Consider the following 19,282-nt stretch of genomic DNA (forward strand, 5'->3'; position numbering starts at 1 on the left):
GCTGCGGTTCCATTAGTATTCTCCCTAAAACTCTAAATCACTTAGTTACCCAGACATGAGTACGTCTGTAATCTGTCACTTGCTTACTTTCACTACACTGGCAGTCTGGCACACATTACATCTAAACCTTACAATTTACAATTTACAATTTAGGCATTTAGCAGACACAAACCTTCAGACACATCTCAGAATTGTATTTGGATTTGACCTGACAGTAGAAGCGAGGGACTGATCTTGAAACGTTACATCATGATAGTATGAAAGACAAACTGTGCACAATCAGCTGATGTGGTTTAACAGAGGCAAGTCTTACTGTGAATAAACATTGGACATTTAAACGTGACTTGATATCTATGCAATAGTTGAATATTTACACATCAGTTCCGATTTTTAGGTTAATGATGATGGATACTGATGGATACGGGCGGATTAGGACGATTGTGATGTAAAGTGGAAGTAAGCATGATGTCTCAGAGCATACTATTGAGGTGGAAGACTACTCTTCTACTCTTTCACCTTCAGCTAAAAATAAAAGAAAACATTGACAACCAACTAGTCCATCACAGCATCTTAGTCAAAAAGCACTTCAAGAGAAACTTAAAGTTTTGAACTTCGACTGAATTCTAGAATCAAGCACTGGAAAAGAAAATATAGGAGGGGAGATATTTAATACCTGATTTGATATGAGAATATCATCATCATTGGTCTGTTTTGTCATGGTGTGATCAGTCAATGGGACTGTTGCTCACAAAGATACCTCCTATCTATCTATATCTATAGGACATTCTAACCCTAACAGACCACCCGGTTCAAATGCTATCAATGCACTGAAAGGGACAAAATCATGTTTCAGTAGCCGTCTACTGACCTTCCAAGATCTCAGTAGGTGCATTCTGTGAGTTGATCACGGCTACTTGGAAGGTCTTGGAAGGTCAGTAGATGCTACTGAGACCATTCAATGATCTGATTAAACGTGATCCCCCCCCCCCCCCCCCCCCCCCCCCCTTGGGTAGTACAATTAGAGGGAAGACTTTCACAATATAAAAAATAACAATATGGACATTATGTTATCAAGCCCTATGTGGATTTGAATCCTTAGACTCTGGGGGTGGACAGGTTTAAAAACGTTACCTCTGTGTTATTCAAGTGCCCTCCCTGGGTTTAAAGTTGATCATAACTTATCTCATCTTGAGCGCAGGCACAGTTGTCTTGTCTTGCTAAGTTGCTACTCTCTACGCCTGTCATCTGATATTCCACATTGCACTGGTGTCAGTCTGCCCTCACAGCAGCAGTTCTCCACATTTGGAAATATACCAAATCTGGATCTTCTGACAGTCTTGTTGTAATTGTCCCATCACTGTACATGGTACATGGTTGTTCTGATGAATGCCGGTGGGTAAGGAGGCCGGTGAAACTAGTGAAATGTTTCTTACTTACTTACTTATTCAGCTGCCAGGCCAGTGATTATTCACGTTAAGAAGCGCGTGAGCACATGTGCCTCATTATTTAACGTCACAACCAAAATTATCACACAGGTTGCTGCTGTAGACAGGCTTTTTGTTTGATCTGCTTTTTTCTGAATTGTGTTGCCAAAAATATGCACGTTACTTTTAGCACTGCTGCCAATTGTGGATACTGTGAAATCTTTCAATGGTGTAGTGAGGTATTTTATCACTGGGCTTGTGATTATTCATTAAGTATTCATCAGAGACAGATGTTTATGTGCTAAAATATGAACATAACTTTGGGGCTCACAATGCGTCACACTGCGACGCGTTGTGAGCTCGTAGATCGGCTATTTTTGCAACCAAGAGTAAAATCAGGCATTACGACGACATCAAGGCCTGCCAAAATACATATTAGTCGACTAAATCATCTGTAGATTTAGTCGACTAAATTATTATATTTAGTTGACCAAAACTAGACTTAAGGCCTATTCATAATCCAGTTTTAGGTGATAAGGTGACCACCGAAACGATGGTTAGTAAAAACAGAGAGATGTGTTTTGGTGAGCGGTGAGTCGCTTACCACCACGGTGTGATGTCATGTTGTAGTCTTACCACCACGGTGTGATGTCATGTTGTAGTCTTACCACCACGGTGTGATGTCATGTTGTAGTCTTACCACCACGGTGTGATGTCATGTTGTAGTCTTACCACCACGGTGTGATGTCATGTTGTAGTCTTACCACCACGGTGTGATGTCATGTTGTAGTTTTCAGTGGTCACTTTATCACCTAAAACTGGAGTATGAATAGGCCTTAAAAGGAAAAACATTTCAGATGACTGAAATATAAATATTATAAAACAAATCTTCAAAAAACAGACTAAAACTAGCTCAAAATATGCTGTCAAAATCAACACTGCTGTACTGTGAAGAAGGTGTTGTGAGATGAGTGACATATGAGTGACATACAGTATGTCCTTCTGACCCGTCCCAGCAGGTGAACATGCCCTACGTAATGATTCCGGCTTTCCACCACAACACGCAGCCCCTACCGGTGACCTCTGACTCCCAGATGACCCTGCCACTCCAGCCAATCCCCTGCAAGCCAGGTCAGTCACAAGTCATATCCCCTATCATTGCAAAATGATTAAAGAAACAAATGCTTTCAATTAGAATTTGCTTTGAAATGATGACTCATGGTTATCATGAAGTTGAAGTTTACTCACAGAGATAGAGTTCCTTGCTGGAAAATAATAAAATGTGTCGTTGGTCAAGTTTTTGTTTTGGTCAATGCTATTCCATTTTCTATTATTATCCAAGACTATTCCTCAGCAGTCAATTAGAGCTTTGCCACGTCTTTCATCACTTATCTTTGCCATCAAGGACACCTGGACATCTGTTGTCTCAACCCCTTCCATTGAACATACATGCCAGTGAAAAGAGCTCAGAGAACAGTAGGGCTGCACAATAATGAGGGATCAATTCATTATCGATTATTGAGTGGTGCAAACCACTCCAACAACCAGCTTTGTCTGTATGTTCGTGTACCTGTCCACTCAAAAAAGGAGCATGGTTGCTATGGTTAGTGTGTGACGTCACTGTTGCACCACTCAGTTCACACGGGTGTGATTTTTTTATTAAATTATCAGTTATTATTATATTTCTTTATAATGAATTAAGCCGATTAGTTCAGTCAACAGTTGCAGCCCTAGAGAACATAACCCATGGATGGGTTCAGTCAGTACTTGGTATGCTTGAGGGTTGTTGCCATTTTAGATAGAATGCTGCTTTAGATGGAATGATGCTGTGCATTCCTCCTCTACTACTTGTATTTGAGTGCACAGAGTTGGTTGTGTTGTTGTTAGGACCACAACCTTTGAAGGCTACCTTTCTTTTGTCAAAATGTTGTTGCCCGCCACATTGTTGTCTGTATGCCATCTTTGTTCCGCAATGTGTCAGCTCTCCAGAATGTCTGAGTGGTTTTAGCAGCTGCTCATACGTATATATAGGCTTCCTTAACTCAAGGTCTCTTAGAAAAGAGCCTTTACTGAGCCAGAAATGTAAGCTTCAGGTGAACAGCGTTTTGGATAGAACCTCCCAAATAAGACACACACTCTTTCATATAGTCTAGTTTGTGGGCTGTAGAAGCGCTGCCGTTGTCTAGCCATAAGGTAGCTTTGTGCAACCTTTCTTTATGTGTTAAAAGCTGTCGTTAGAGGCAACTTTGTGTTTTTTATATCCAGTCCTAAAAGACACTAAGGCCATATTCTGAAACATTGCAAGCAGAATTAGTACTGTTCAATGTACTAGTGGTGTCCTTATTCTGGGGCGGACATTTTCCAAAAATAGCTGATCAACCTCACAGTGGGTTGTAGATTGGCTATTTTTGGAAAATATATTTAGTGTAGAGTGAAAACGTGTGTGTGTGTGTGTGTGTGTGTGTGTGTGTGTGTGTGTGTGTGTGTGTGTGTGTGTGTGTGTGTGTGTGAAGGTGTGTGTGTGTGTGTGAAGGTGTGTGCTGTGCGTGTGTGCGTGCGCAAGTTGTGCATTTGTGAAGGAGTTTGGTGACATGAAAGCGTACACAGAACTTCAGGTTGTGTGGAATGTGTCAGGAAGATATGTAGATGGATGTAGCACTGCCACTTGGAGGAGATTAATGCTTAATTTATGCTCCGTCGCTTGATGACATCATTCGCTGAAAATAGCCGATCTACAAGCCCACAAATCGGCGAGGATGTGACGCATTGTGGGCTTATAGCTTGGCTATCGTACGACACGACAGGGCATTTATGTGACATTGATCTTTTGGTTAAACACGAATCTCCATCTGTCCTATTATATCATTGTTTTTTATGTAAAGCACATTGAATTGCCTCGTCGTTGTTGTAGTTTGATATACAAATAAACTTGCCGTGCCATTTGAGCTAGAAAGAGGGATGCCTTTGGCCTTCTAAACAAAAAAAAAGACAAGAAAACACTTTCACTTTAGGAAAGAAGAATGCACACCAAGTAAAACAATACAATTCAATTCACAGGAGCTTTATGTGGCGTGCTCAGCAAAATTCTCTCTCTCTCTCTCTCTCTCTCTCTCTCTCTCATGTAACAGTGGACTATCCCATGCAGCTGTTGTCCAGTCCTCACTCCACCTCCGTCAAGAGAAGCAGTGGTTCCTTTCGTCAGGTACTCCAGCCGCTTCCATCGCTTTTTTGTTTATTTTGAATGCAAGTTGGCATGTTAAACCTCTAACTAACATGTCTCAGTTATCCAAATATTGAGCTAGTTTAAACAAACTCCTTTCCTGAGGTCTTTAAATATGCAAATTCTTACCGCAGGGGTCAAGATGATTTGCCTGGAGTACAGCTATTGCTTTCCATCGGCATTGGGCTATAGCAGTGGTTCTCAACGTGGGGTCCGGGGAGATCCAGGGCATCCCCAGCTAAATGCAGTTTAACCCTCGATCCAGGGCATCCCCAGCTAAATGCAGTTTAACCACTTAAACAACACACATCTTGCATGGGTGTCCCTCGCTTCTTTTAGGATGGGGCCAAGTACATATTCATTTTGGGGTCCTCGACATGGAAAATGTTTGAGAACCATTGGCCTACTGGACCAGTCAGTAATACTGCCTTGTGAAGGGGGGGGGGGGTTCTAGAATAAGGTGTTTCCATATGTTTGGAGTGGCCCTCTGCTATGCAAAGAGAAGAGAAGCAACACTTTCTGGTAACTGGGACAGTCGAAAACATCACCTAATACACCACACCCTTATTACAATTGTGTGTGTGTGTGTGTGTGTGTGTGTGTGTGTGTGTGTGTGTGTGTGTGTGTGTGTGTGTGTGTGTGTGTGTGTGTGTGTGTGTGTGTGTGTGTGTGTGTGTGTGTGTGTGTGTGTGTGTGTGTGTGTGTGTGTGTGTGTGTGTGTGTGTGTGTGTGTGTGTGTGTGCGCGTGCGCGTGTGCGTGTGCGCTGTTTGCCCTGCTAGTTCTCAAGTGGGAGGTAGGCCAACACAACTTAAATAAACAAAAGGAAGAGAAGGGAAAAGGCCTGAATACCAAGACAAAAGTGAGAAAGACTACAAAGGTGTGACAGATATGCTCTGACATGCCAAATCCGCCACGCATAGTCAGAATACATACACGCCCTGCTCTTTGTTATTGTGCGTGCATGCGTGTGTGTTTACACATGCGAGAGCGAGAGAGAGAGAGTGTGTATGTGTGTGCCCCACCTTGATCATCTGCCGCCCTGTGTGGGATTGTGTTTTACTGTAGGAAGCCAGTCAGCCCTTAAACCTGACCTCCAAGCCCAAGGTACCCAGCCCGCAGAGCTTTGATATGGGCTCACTGGGGACCTACAGAGCCAGGGACATCCACAGAGACGGAGGGCTGTCGCACAGCCCCCAGCGCTCAGCCCTGAGTGAGTACTACCTGCTGTGCTGCTGTACTCTCAAAATCAATTTCTAGAAACTAACTTGGCAGGCATCAGGGGCAGGCTGGTCTCAGAAACTTTGGGTGTAGGAGATGGCAAAGGTATGTGTTCCTATTCATCAATACTTAAATTTGTACCCCTCCTTCTTTTTTCCTCTTCTCCAGGTTTTCTAGGAGATGGGGATGTGGTCAGTCAGGCCATCCATGATGCCCAGCAACTCCTGAGAAGCCACCGGAACGGAGGGAGAGACAGTAGTAGCAAGATGGTGAGCCAATGTCTGTCTTCTACACTACGATGTTTTTCTTTTACAAGAAAGAAGGAGACGGCGAGAGAGAGGGATATGCAGGGGGTCTTGTCAAAGGTCAGGTTTAGGATTACATGAAGCTGTGTTCCTGCTATGATAGCAACAGACTAAAGAATGTCTCAGTTAGAGAACTTGCACGCACGCACACACACACACATGCACTACTGCAGACAGCTCGCAACTTGAAGCAACTCGAAACCATCAATAGGAAGTTCTATTCTCTGTCACTCCAACAGACTACAGCGTGGAAGCTTTGTGTGTAGGACTTGCTTTGTTTTGCATTACTGCAAACGTAAATGTACCAAAGACTAAACATTAAACATTCTAATTAGGCTGTGTCCCAGACCATACATTTTTTTGCACTATTGTTCTGTTTCAGTTTATTATTATTATTATTATTATTATTATTATTATTATTATTATTATTATTATTATTATTATTATTATTATTATTATTATTATTATTATTATTATTTATTATTTATTATTTTAATGGCCACCAGCCTCAGAGGCAGCCACACACTGCAGAGCAACAGCTGTTGCCGACTCACAAAGGTCCCTGCGTGGCATTGAGCTGAGCCACCTGCCCCTCTGTCTTTGTCCACAGTATTACTGTTATACTGTACAGTACACAGTTGCGGGCTGTCCTCCTTACACGGCTCTGATCGAGCCTCTGTTCCAAATATCAGGTTTTACACCCCTGCTGCCTCATCTATTCGATGACACGAATCCATTTGTTCGATCTGTGCTGCTATCTGTGCCGCACAGAAGTAATAACAGTGTTTTAGAAAATGTGTGAAGTAGCCAGACGCGGTCGTTTGATTGCGTGGTGCTTTTGCATGTTCAAAGGTGGCGACATTGCATGCCTTCCCTCTGTTCTGTTCCTTTACACCCTCCTATTCTCTCCTCCCTGCCTCCTCCTCCTTTCCCCTCTGCTCTCTTGGACAATAAACACCATTCTTCCTCCTGTGTGGCTTCATTATTTCCTTTCTTTGCATTTACGGCTCTGAATTTAAAACCGTGGCTGATATGACAGGCACGTGGCTTCTTTACCTTAAATAGCGCTGATAGAACGCATTTACTGCAGCAGGCAAACATATTTTACTGCCCTCACATTCAAATAATTTCCTTTCTTTGTTTTTATGCGTGTGTGAGAATCTATGTTGGTGCGAACATGTGTGCACTTTTACTGTCTTATCTAACGGTTATTTCCACCATAGGAGTATAAGGACGTGCTTCACAGTGAGCGGATATCCCACCCGGAGCACTGTGACAAGGGACAAAACATGCGCTCCACTGAGGACCGCCTAAGCAGTGATTCTGAGGGTAGGTTTCAAAATGCAGTGGAAATAAAGCAACCTCTGGAACCATAACACACGCCACCGACACGACGGTGCAGGTAGTTTGGATGTGTGGATCCCCTGACCTTTGTTCCCTCTGTCTCTGTAGGCCCCCTGTCAGCCCCTGGTGCTGGGGGATATGCTGAAGCCCGGGCGCCACCCACCTCTGGTCACATCAAGAGGCCGATGAATGCCTTCATGGTTTGGGCCAAGGACGAACGCAGGAGGATCCTCCAGGCATTCCCCGACATGCACAACTCCTCCATCAGCAAGATACTGGGTGAGCTCCCCCCCTATGTACTCCACACTCCTTCATACTGGGTGAGCTCCCCCCCTATGTACTCCACCCTCCTTCACACTGTGTGAGCCCCCCCCCCCCCCCTATGTACTCCACCCTCCTTCATACTGTGTGAGCTCCCCCCCTATGTACTCCACCCTCCTTCACACTGTGTGAGCCCCCCCCCCCCTATGTACTCCACCCTCCTTCATACTGTGTGAGCTCCCCCCCTATGTACTCCACACTCCTTCATACTGTGTGAGCTCCCCCCCCTATGTACTCCACACTCCTTCATACTGTGTGAGCCCCCCCCCCCCTATGTACTCCACCCTCCTTCATACTGTGTGAGCCCCCCCCCCTATGTACTCCACCCTCCTTCATACTGTGTGAGCTCCCCCCCCTATGTACTCCACACTCCTTCATACTGTGTGAGCTCCCCCCCTATGTACTCCACCCTCCTTCATACTGTGTGAGCTCCCCCCCTATGTACTCCACACTCCTTCATACTGTGTGAGCTCCCCCCTATGTACTCTACACTCCTTCATACTGTGTGAGCCCCCCCCCCCCCCCTATGTACTCTACACTCCTTCATACTGTGTGAGCTCCCCCCCTATGTACTCTACACTCCTTCACACTGGGTGAACTCCCACTAAACGGTATGTACACCACACAACTTCAGTAGTCTCTTTGTGCCTCTGGTGGTACAGTTTGCCATGGGAGGGAATGATCACACACCTGCTAGTGCTTTCCCTTGCAGGCCCGCACCCCTTTCCTCTGACCAAACACTCACATTCCTTTCCATTGTGCAGAGTCTCCCCCACCCCACCCCTCCCTCAAACATACACAATGCAAGGATTTCAAGCACATTCCCAGTCAAAACCTATTAACAGTGTTTAAAAAAGGGAACTATAGGAAAGGGGAGACCTGGTTAATCCTGTGGGGGACTTTATTTGAATTAATTTATTTTAGCTTCACCTGCTAGCTGCTCTGATAGCTCTAATGAGCACTCAGGGGGCGCAATAAAGGTTTGTGTCTTGCTCATGGAAACCTTGACACACCAAACCTTGGGGCCGGGAATCAAACCTAGGACCTTCTGTTTCCGAAGCAGCCTCTTTAACCAAATAACAGCTATGACCGACCCTAAAGCGTTTTCTTTATGAGCGCTGTCTTCTCATCTATGTTTTCTGTCTGGCCTCGTCTCCAGGCTCCAGGTGGAAGTCCATGTCCAACCAGGAGAAGCAGCCCTACTATGAGGAGCAGGCGCGGCTCAGCAGGCAGCACCTGGAGCGTTACCCAGACTACAAGTACAAGCCGCGGCCCAAGAGGACGTGCATAGTGGAGGGCCGCAGACTCCGGGTGGGCGAGTACAAGGCCATGATGAAGAACCGCAGACAGGAGCAGAGAGCTACCTATGCGCACAGGTAACAAACGCGTGTAGAGAGAAACAATAAATAAGGCCGGCACAGGAGTTAGGCGAGATAATTCAACACAACGTGTCCCTGACAGACAAAAGTGCTCAGCCTTTCCACAGTAAACAAACTGCACTCAACTGTCTGCTTTTTTTTTGAGAAGTCAAACAAACTGGAGACATAATGCTGCAGCATGCACTGTTTATCAGTCTCTCTCTCTTTGAAGAAGAGCACACTCCGCTCCATCACCCCCACCCACCCTAGGCGAGTTTAGCTCATCTTATGGGCTCTGGAGCTTTGCAACTCAATAGCTTGATATGGAACATACTGAATTTTGAAAACAAAAATACAAAGTGTAAACAAATAAGTGTAGATGTGGATGCTCAAGATTGAGAAACCGAGGGGGCACGATGGTGCAGTCGGTAGCCTCACATCTATGCATTTCTCTCCACATTTCTGTGTGGAGTTTGCATGGTCACCCCATGTCCCCTAGGGTAGGCACCCTCACCAAAAATATGCAGTAATCCTGGTCTCTATCCTGCCTCCCCCTGGTCAGCCTGATCGAGGGGAAAGGAACTGGTTGGAATAATATGTACCTATACCGGAGAAACTCCCCCATGTCAGGCGATAAGAAGCGGCCTGCTCACTCCTCATGCATTGAAGGAAGCATGAGCTCAGTTCGGGGCTCTCCCCAGGTTGGCAGAGGGAGAGTAGCGCCCAGGATTACAAAAAATCGTGGCCTAGAAATTATAAAGATTAAGCAATTGTATGGCATATTTATCACCTAAAATATATTGATCTTATAGACCAGCTGCCAGAGACGAGCACACCTCTCAGTTCTGCTGCCCGGCCACGGCTGCATGCTTATGGGTCACACTGCTGCTCCACAACTTGCTCATTAATTGCGATATATTAACAAACCACTAAAGTCCACCATATCAGCCCTGACAAAAAAGGACAGTCATTTAATAGGCCTGACTTTAAGAAAATACAACTCCACAGTGAATTTAATAAACATACGATAGTAGAGAAAAGTAATTTTGCATAACTCCTGGGACAGGCAACCACTGCAACATGAGAAAAATGGAAGTCCCGCACACTGTTCACTTACAGCAGTAGGTTATTAGGCTACAACGTTCGTCATAATATACCGAAACGTTGTAGCCTAAAAAACTACTGCTGTAATTGAACTGCGGGACTTCCATTTCTCTCAATAAGAATACGATACAAATACAATGTCATTATATTAGCTAATACTAGGTTTATAATACCGTTTTGTTTGGCAGAAGAGGAAGAGGGATGCCTGTGGTAGTCTGGTTTGTGGGAACCTCGGTGGCCAATGGCGGGGCATAGGAGAACATCCGCTTGGATGAGCAGTTCTGCATTTGTGTACAGTCATGGATTGTACAGCTGATATAAAGCAGTCCACGTCATAAGTGCATTTCTAAACAATTAAACTATTTTCAACTTTTAAAAGTGCAATGCCATCGCATTTTAGTCATTTCTCATAGGGTTTAACCCAATAAGACTGGGAACACCTATGCGTTGTTATACCTTTAAATCCGGGGCGTTAGCTGTTGCTAGATATATAAGGTTCAACGTTGTACTTTATTGTTACATCTTGTGTACAGGTACATAAGAGTAAAACTTATTTTTGTTTGCCTTCCTTCAGTCAATGCAGCAGCATAGATAACAGCAGCAAACGGCAAACACAGCAAGCAAAGGGATAGAATAAAGAGTGCAAGAAAGAGCAAACGGAGAGTATAAAACAGCAAACAAAGAAGAATTATAACAACATGTTTGTTTTTGAAAGTTTTTCAGAAAACATTTTCAGGTCAGGATTTTAGAAGGCGTTTTTAGAATCAGTCTCAGGTCTAAAATGCATTTACGGTATGTAAGAAGGTGGTCCTTTTTAGTGTTTACGCTACCTAATACTGAAATATTTATCTGGGCTTTATTTGTACGTTTATGTTCAGAAACGATACAAGGTTTCCTAGCTTTCCTGTAAGTCAAAGAAGATAATTCGTCTGTGTGTTGTTTCGAAAATATTGAACCAATGGAAAGTAGTAAAAAACGCTTTGGACAAAACCTCTTAACTCCATTGGAGCCTCATCTTAACTCCATTGGAGCCTCAAACTGTCTGCTAAAGCAACTAACTCCACCACCGTTCCCCCTCTCATGCAAGTAATTGTCAATATATTAACTCACAACACCAACTTTGATGAGGCATTTGTTGAGTTGAAAATATAAGATTTTCTTAATTTCCTGAAAATGTTATATTTTTAATTTCCTGAAAAATGAACATTTTGGAGTTAGGTGGTTTCTTCCCGACAGCAGAGATATATTTAGTCATGTGAAATGTCTCTGTCTGTTTCCCGTCTTTCAGCCAGTCGGAGCCTCAGCAGATGCACTATGCGCCGCCTGGCGACGGCCAGTACCCGAGTGGCACCGGGTCCGTCTCCATGGCGACCATGCCGTTCCACCCTGCGCTGCTGGAGCATTACATGCCCCAAGCCCCGCCTCCGCGACGAGCTGAGGGTCAAGCCACGCCCACCCCGCTGCCCAGAGAGCGGGAACGGGAGAGAGCGAGCGCGCCGTACAGCGAAGGAGAGAGTGATGGAGGAGAGCGGAGCGAGGGAGAGCTGGTGCTCCTGACCGACTGAAGAGAGGGAGAGACGTAGAAAGAGAGAGAGAGAGAAGTATGAGAAATCAAGAGATCAGAGAGGACAGAGGAGGGGGAGAGAGAGGTGAGGGAGGTAGTGTGTGCTCTCTTCATAGACTGACCATCATCAGAGAAATACAAACATTAGGACTGTGAAAGCGGTGTCCAGTCCACACAATGGAAAACTCTGCCCTTCTCTATGATGAGAGTGAAGACATTTGGTGGTTGAAGAGAGAAGAGACTACTCACTCCCTTGTAAATTAGTACAATCTCCAGTTTAGCACTCCCTTCAACACGCACACATACAACACGCTCTTGTAATTAATGATTGTCCCCCTCTCATCATAAGCTGTTTTTGTTCATAACACAGTAGATTTATCCCTTAACGCCTTCTTGCCCCGACACTCATCACACATTTTTCCCCACTGTCTGCGAAAAGCACCTTTTGCGATGTCATTAGACTAGGGAAATGTTAATTGTCATTACCTTAGGTTGGGGTTTCAGGTCATAATTATGTATGAAACATGAGAGCAGTACATTTTGGAGAAACTACCAGAGGGATTTCTTTTATTTTATTTTCCCCCCGTGTTCTATACAAACCCAGCATCCGCCTGTCTAAAGGCCAATCTACAGTTGTAGCAGCCAAAGTAGCAGCAACAATACTGATACAGTAGATTTGGTTGTTTATCAGTGTGAGAGTGCTGCCCCCTGCTGGCCACCACTCACTGAGAAATTGCAGACCTACCTTAAATCTGACATGGGGTTGGTATTCCCTGTGTAAAGGCAAACAGCAGTGACACTGGACATGCTTCCCATTTCCAAAACACACTCAATTTTGCATTTTACCATAGTGTGAGCCTGTCCTCATCTGCACATTCTGTCTTTTGATCCGATTATAGCACTTGGACGGGTGAAAGCAGTATGGCATGCCTCTGTGCAAAAATTTGGTTTAAAAAAACACCTTGTTTTCTGGTGAGCCAGCTCGGTAGTCAAGGTACATTTTTCTTGCACTTGCAAATTGTAAAACAAAATTTTGAGACTCACTTCTCGCTCTCATTACATCCATACTTGAGCTGTGTACATGCTAATATGTATGTGTGTGTGTGTGTGTGTGTGTGTGGTTGCGATCAGCCTTGCCACCTTTTTTTAATATATACCTCTGTGTGTGCTTCTTTGAGTGTTTGACTGCGGTCATGTTGCGAACCTTGCGTCTGTGTGTCCCGCTGCCTCCTCTGAAACCGTTGGGTGTGATTATTATCTCCTGAAGTGTTAACACCCCCCACCCCGCCTCGGGACTTGAGGCCCTGATTCCTCATGTTTTTCTTTTTCTTGTTTCATCAACATGATGGAGATGCTCACTGGTTCGTCAATACGTTTCAATCATGCTGGAGATGAGGCCGTTTTATCAGTAGTTGGAAAGCACTTTGTGATGGATGCAGCGCTGGAGATGGGGCTCAGGTGACTGGGCAGGGTCGGTCCTTATTGTAATAGCAAAAACATATTTTTGTCACACTGCTGTAAATGCCCTTTGGACTGTCAGTTTACCTTTTTTTTCACTTAAGTGTACCAGTTTCAACGTGGGGAAATGTTGGGAGTAAAGATACCAGGGTTTGTGTATAGAAGTCGGGAGTTCTCAGAGATAAATAGTATCTTACCCTAGTGGAAAACCATGCTGAGGAGTCACCCGTTGTCACACCTGCTGATGTAAATATAGATAGAGACTTTATTTTGTTTATATGAGCCTGTGTAATTTAAAGGTGTACATTTTCTGTATGTTCTCCAAGTTTTTTCCCCCCTCCCCGTTTTGGACGACAATAAATTGGTTGTGTTAATGGCATTTTGCGAGTGAGTTATTTTGGCTACTGTGCGAGTTAATAATCCCATGATTGGGGCTACAATTAAAGGTTATGAAGAGGCATAATAAAAAGGTGCAACAAATACCGAGGTTCCAGGAACACTGTAGCCTCCAATCTTCTGTCCATTCATTGTACTGAAAAGTCAACAGTATTGTGATGTGTGGGGTTTACTTGATGAAAGCATTTGTTAGGCTAAATGTTTGTTGATGGCAGGAGACTATACTGACAAATTTCAGAAAATACTTAATTATAATAATAATTATAATAAATTAAACCTGATTCCTCCCCAAGTCTCCAGCTTTCCCAAAACAAGCCACCATAGTTGAGACCTAGCTGCTGCATTAAGAAAATAAACATAGCAGATAGTGAACTAGCTATGCTATGGATTCCAATGTTAAAGAGAACTAGAAAGGTCGCAATTTAAAAAAATTGCAAAGTGTGGTTGCCGCAGTGGCTTACATATGCCCCTCCCACTGATATTGCTAGCCAATTACAATTTCAAGTCACACATGTGATCATGTGTAAGTATTGTAAGGGATTTATGCCCCCAAAAACCATGTTTTGGCTACAAATGGTTAAATTTTTCGCATTCGCGGCGCCCCCTATGGATAAAAATAGAATTGCTTTTGGTAGTTGGTTGATTCAACGACCCGCAACATGTGATTCAAATTTGGGATGGATTGGACATTCCGTTCGTGATTTATGGCATTTTTTGTAAAATAGGCCCCTCCTACTATCTTCGGACGACGATTACAGCCGAACGATACGCACTATCAAAATTCTGCAGTTGGTGTTTTAATCGGATAGGTCTGGAGATCATGTGTGCCGATTTTTGTGAGATTTGGACAAAATCTGTAGGAGGAGGAGCCAAAAGTGTGTTTTGGAGAAAATTCAAAATGGCGGAAAATCTATCATGACGCAAATGGGCGTGGCCTATATGGGGAGATGCGTCATGACCCAAGGAATCCAGGGAAAACATAATTTTGATTTTACGACCTACGGTTCAAGAGTTATAAGCCAACCACCCGCGACATGTGATTCAAATTTGGGATGGATTGGACATTCCGTTCGTGATTTATGGCATTTTTTGTGATATAGGCCCCTCCTACTAACTTCGGACGAGCATTACGGCCGAACGATACACATTACCAAAATTCTGCCGATGGTGTTTTAATCGGATAGGTCGAGAGATCATGTGTGCTGATTTTTGTGAGATTTGGTCAAAATCTGTAGGAGGAGGAGCCAAAAGTGTGTTTTGGAGAAAATTCAAAATGGCGGAAAATCTATCATGACGCACCCCTGCGATCATGCGTGGGGGATTTATCCCCCAAAAATCATGTTTTTGCGACATTTCTCGCATTTGCGGCGCCCCCTATGGATGAAAATAGAATTGCTTTTGGTACTTGGTTGATTGAACCACCTGCGACATGTGATTCAAATTTGGGATGGATTGGACATTCCGTTCGTGATTTATGGCATTGTTTGTGATATAGGCCCCTCCTACTAACTTCGGATGACGATTACGGCCGAACGATACGCACTACCAAAATTCTGCCGATGGCGTTTTAATCGGATAGGTCCAGAGATCATGTGTGCTGATTTTTGTGAGATTTGGACAAAATCTGTAGGAGGAGCAGCAAAAAGTGTGTTTTGGATAAAATTCAAAATGGCGGAAAATCTATCATGACGCAAATGGGCGTGGCCTATATGGGGAGATGCGTCATGACCCAAGGAATCCAGGGAAAAAATAATTTTGAATTTTCGACCTACGGTTCAAGAGTTATAAGCCAAAACGTAAAGTGGGCTGTTATAGCGCCACCATGAGGCCGACCGATAACATTATAAGTTAATTAATTTTAGTAAGTATTACGAATTATCCCTCCAAGTTTTGTAACTATAGCCCTTACAGTCTCTGAGGAAAAAATACTTGAATGTGATTTTTCGCACTTTCCCATTCATGTCAATGGGGAAATTTAAATCACTAATAAATTCATATCAATTAAACTATAGAACATTTCTCTTAACAAAGTACAAGCTATCGATTCCCGATTTTTCCGGTCAATTTGACATATGGTTCAAGTGCGTACAGTCAAAACTGTGGGAGGAGTAGTAGTTTGAAATTTAGGGTTACTCTAGAAAGTGAAATAATAATAAAGTGTTACAATTACAATAGTCTGGTTGCCCTTTAGGGCAACCACACTAATTAGTGTCCGACATTTGGGTTTATTTTATGCCATTTGTTCAAATCCACATAGTTTTAAACCAATCCCCTTAACTAGCTAACTGTATGGCTCAGTGAATCTGACAAACCACCAAGCCCATGGAGACTGCTGGTAGACGGATTTACAATATTGGCCTCCTGCAATAAATTATGCAATGTTATGATCCCCTGTTACTAGGTCTACATAACTGCAGGCACATATCAAAACTAAACATTTGAATCATTAAAATGTGCCAATCCAAATGATACAGTAAACTAGACAAACATATTATGAAAATGTCTACAGCACACAGACAATTCTCACATAGTGAATAATTTATTTCATTGTGAGCTCTTCGATCCGTTATATTTGGTGCATGACACCCACATGCAACTAAGTATAACTGAGGTTCTAAGTCTCCAGGATGTTGGCGTCAGCTGGAGGTGCAGGTGTGTGTGTGTGTGTGTGTGTGTGTGTGTGTGTTTGTGTGTGTGTGTGTGTGTGTGTGTGTCAGGAACTCAGGATCCCCCCCACCACCAGCAATGGACTTCCACTTCCTTCCTTCCGCCTCTCAGGGCCAAAGAGCCAGTTCAGGTGGCAGATTAGAGACAGATGGGAGGAAAGCAGAGTGTGAACAGCAGTTGATCCCACACAAACCAGGGACGGATTAACCCCCACGAGGGCCCCTGGGCCGGTAATATTTGCAGGGCCCCCATATTTTTGTGTTTTTATCATCTTTTTAACCTAAATTTAACAAAATCAACAGCCAATGGCGGGTCCCAGAAGCCCTTTTCAGGGCGTCAAACCTAGTACCTCACGGTCCAATTTCCCCGAGGGGCCCCTGAATGCCAAGGGCCCCTGGGCCACGGCCCCACTGGCCCAATGGCTAATTTGTCCCTGACACAAACTCAACTGCCGTCCAAAAAACAATGGACCCACACAACACAACAATCTGAAGGGTCAACGGAACTACATTGAACACACTGTAAAAAAAATCATCACAGGTCCATTTTGGTTACATTTGCACACAACACACAGTTAAATCAACACTGAGGATTAAGCATATTTCCTCAAGAGACTCACAAAGTAGAAAAACACGTGACTCGTTTTTTTTTTTACATTTTAATGGACATTTTCACTGACAAATGTTTATTAACTCTTCTTGCCAGTCCTACACAGGCGTAAAGGATGGCTGTACAGTCGCATTTCACAGTATTTCTTACAGTATTTACACTCCCCACTCGCATCACTGTGCTGGATGACTTCATGCATCTGCACGTCAGCCAATACAGATGTCCGCATTCGTGCACGCACACACACACACACACGTGCACACACACGCGCACACACACGCGCACACACACTCACACACTCACACACTCATCTTTGAAAGGATGGGTCCCATTTAAACAGTCTCCAATGGACAGTTCTCTTCTAGATCAATGCATGTACAAAAACGTAAATATATAAGAAAGGAGGAAATAAATCAAAGTTATACCGTATGTACATTTAAAAAGTTATGCCAGTTAATACATTCACACGCACACAAAAATAACATTTAATCTCAATCTCAAATGAACTGCAAAGCAAACTTTAGCTAGCCATTTTGGTATTTCGATGGAATAGAAAAAGCAACAACGAAAAGGAAGATGAAGAGAAATGCAGTGCCAAATTCACTCAATAAATACCCCCGCGTTGCAAAGGGCTTCAAAATACGCTATAAATTACAAACATACTAATGGCCAGCAAAGAATAGTATTAACTTAGGTTGGTCTGGAGCAAAGAGCATTAAAAAAAACAGAATCCTGCATGTGCAAGGTCATTTTCATATGTTGCCTTTAAAGCAGGGATTAAACGTTTTCAGTAACTTCGCTGAATGTCCTGCAGACATCGAGTGCAGTGCTTTAATTTAGGCAACCTCAGTTTCAAGGGATAGGTCAATTTTCTGTTGACCTAACAACTCTACATTTGGTTCGAGGCTTTAACCTCTTGTGAGGGAGGACAGAAAAGTGCCTAATGTATAATAAGCTTGATTTATACTATATTCATACTACTGCGTTGGTGTTGCTGATCTACAAAGTACAAGCTCAACAACACATTGCGTCGCACAACTATGTATAAATCACCCTATAGGGTGTCATTTTAAAAACCTACCTACCTCATGGCTGACCTCAGTGCCGTAATACCTTTCTCCTCCAATAGTCCTTCGAAACCAGTGGTTCCCAAACCTTTTCATGTCAAGGACCCCCAAATTGACACTAATTAGCCCGCGGACCCCCATTTGAAAACATATTCCAGGGACCCCCATAAGAGAAGATCTTTACGGGTCTAGCAGTGATTCTCAACCCGTTTTAATTTCAAGGACCCCAGGTTTGACCTGAATTAGGCTACGGTCCCCCATTTAATGGCATTTCTATCTCTGGGACCCCAATATTGTATATTGTAAAATCAAAGTTAATTTAACTCTGAGCATGTACAAATGGAACCAAAATGTACACTCAAATTTGTACACTCTCAGAGTTACAGACCCATAAGGGTCCATTTGGTTACAAACTATCGTTTAGCTGGGGAACCCCTGGAACTGCCTCAAGGACCCCTGGGGGTCCCCGGACCCAACTTTGGGAACCAGTGTTCTAAAGTGTGCTAGGATCTGAAGTGCTGTCTAGTCCAGATCCAGTACTTCATTCTATACACCTGGTCCAGGTTTCAATCCTCCCACCATTGTGCGGTCAAGCAGCAAGTTTACTAATTCAGCGTACACCTGAAATATCTACCTTCACTGGTGTAATCACACTTAGTAGCAAGAAGTACAATTTTGACAACCAATTCTAACCCATTTAGGCCTGACGTCGAAAGAATATATATTCAAAGATTTGTGCTGCATTTTCACGATTTTTCAAAAATAGCAGACCTACAAGCTCGTAGCGTGCCACTCGGTGGCGCACTATGAGCTTGTAGATCTGCTATTTTTCAATAGCTAAAGTATAACATAATGCTTAGTTAAAACACCAAAAGGGGTTCCCGTCCAGAATGGGTTAAGTACCTAAAGACAGCTAAAGTGGCGGTTATGTGCACTCTATCTGTGCTTCAGTGTGTATATATATATATATTTATATACATTTCCTAAGATTGGCATCTGATTTCAAATATCACTCCTATTCAGCTGCTCATTGTCCTTGACACATACTGAATAACCATCAAGGAAAAGTCCCTCACCTGTCGAGGTGCACGTTTCACCCCATCAGTGCAGGTTAGTGACATCAGAAAGATAGAGCAGGCGTTAGTGTGCCTTCGAAACCCTTCACAATCGAGTGTGTACTGTATGTACAGTATCTGCAATGAATAGGCCTTAGGATTAAACATTGC

At 43.6% G+C, this 19,282-nt stretch overlaps 1 protein-coding gene across 2 annotated transcripts in view; it reads left to right on the forward strand.

Annotated features, from left to right (window-relative positions):
* Nucleotides 1–13,696, forward strand: part of sox13 (SRY-box transcription factor 13) — a 36,891-nt gene extending 23,195 nt beyond the window's left edge. Inside the window, exons 7-14 of one of the 2 annotated variants that reach the window (XM_079509427.1) lie at nucleotides 2,441–2,555; nucleotides 4,553–4,626; nucleotides 5,711–5,855; nucleotides 6,032–6,132; nucleotides 7,392–7,497; nucleotides 7,621–7,791; nucleotides 8,993–9,209; nucleotides 11,584–13,696. In XM_079509427.1, the coding sequence (XP_079365553.1) occupies nucleotides 2,441–2,555; nucleotides 4,553–4,626; nucleotides 5,711–5,855; nucleotides 6,032–6,132; nucleotides 7,392–7,497; nucleotides 7,621–7,791; nucleotides 8,993–9,209; nucleotides 11,584–11,860 (1,206 nt within the window). In that variant the 3' untranslated portion in view covers nucleotides 11,861–13,696. The remainder of the gene's footprint in view (nucleotides 1–2,440; nucleotides 2,556–4,552; nucleotides 4,627–5,710; nucleotides 5,856–6,031; nucleotides 6,133–7,391; nucleotides 7,498–7,620; nucleotides 7,792–8,992; nucleotides 9,210–11,583) is intronic. The other variant, XM_079509428.1, reaches the window with a different exon arrangement.
* The last annotated feature ends 5,586 nt before the right edge of the window (nucleotides 13,697–19,282 follow it).

The sequence above is a fragment of the Electrona antarctica genome (genome assembly GCF_951216825.1).
Source record: "Electrona antarctica genome assembly, chromosome: 9".
NCBI lineage: Eukaryota > Metazoa > Chordata > Actinopteri > Myctophiformes > Myctophidae > Electrona > Electrona antarctica.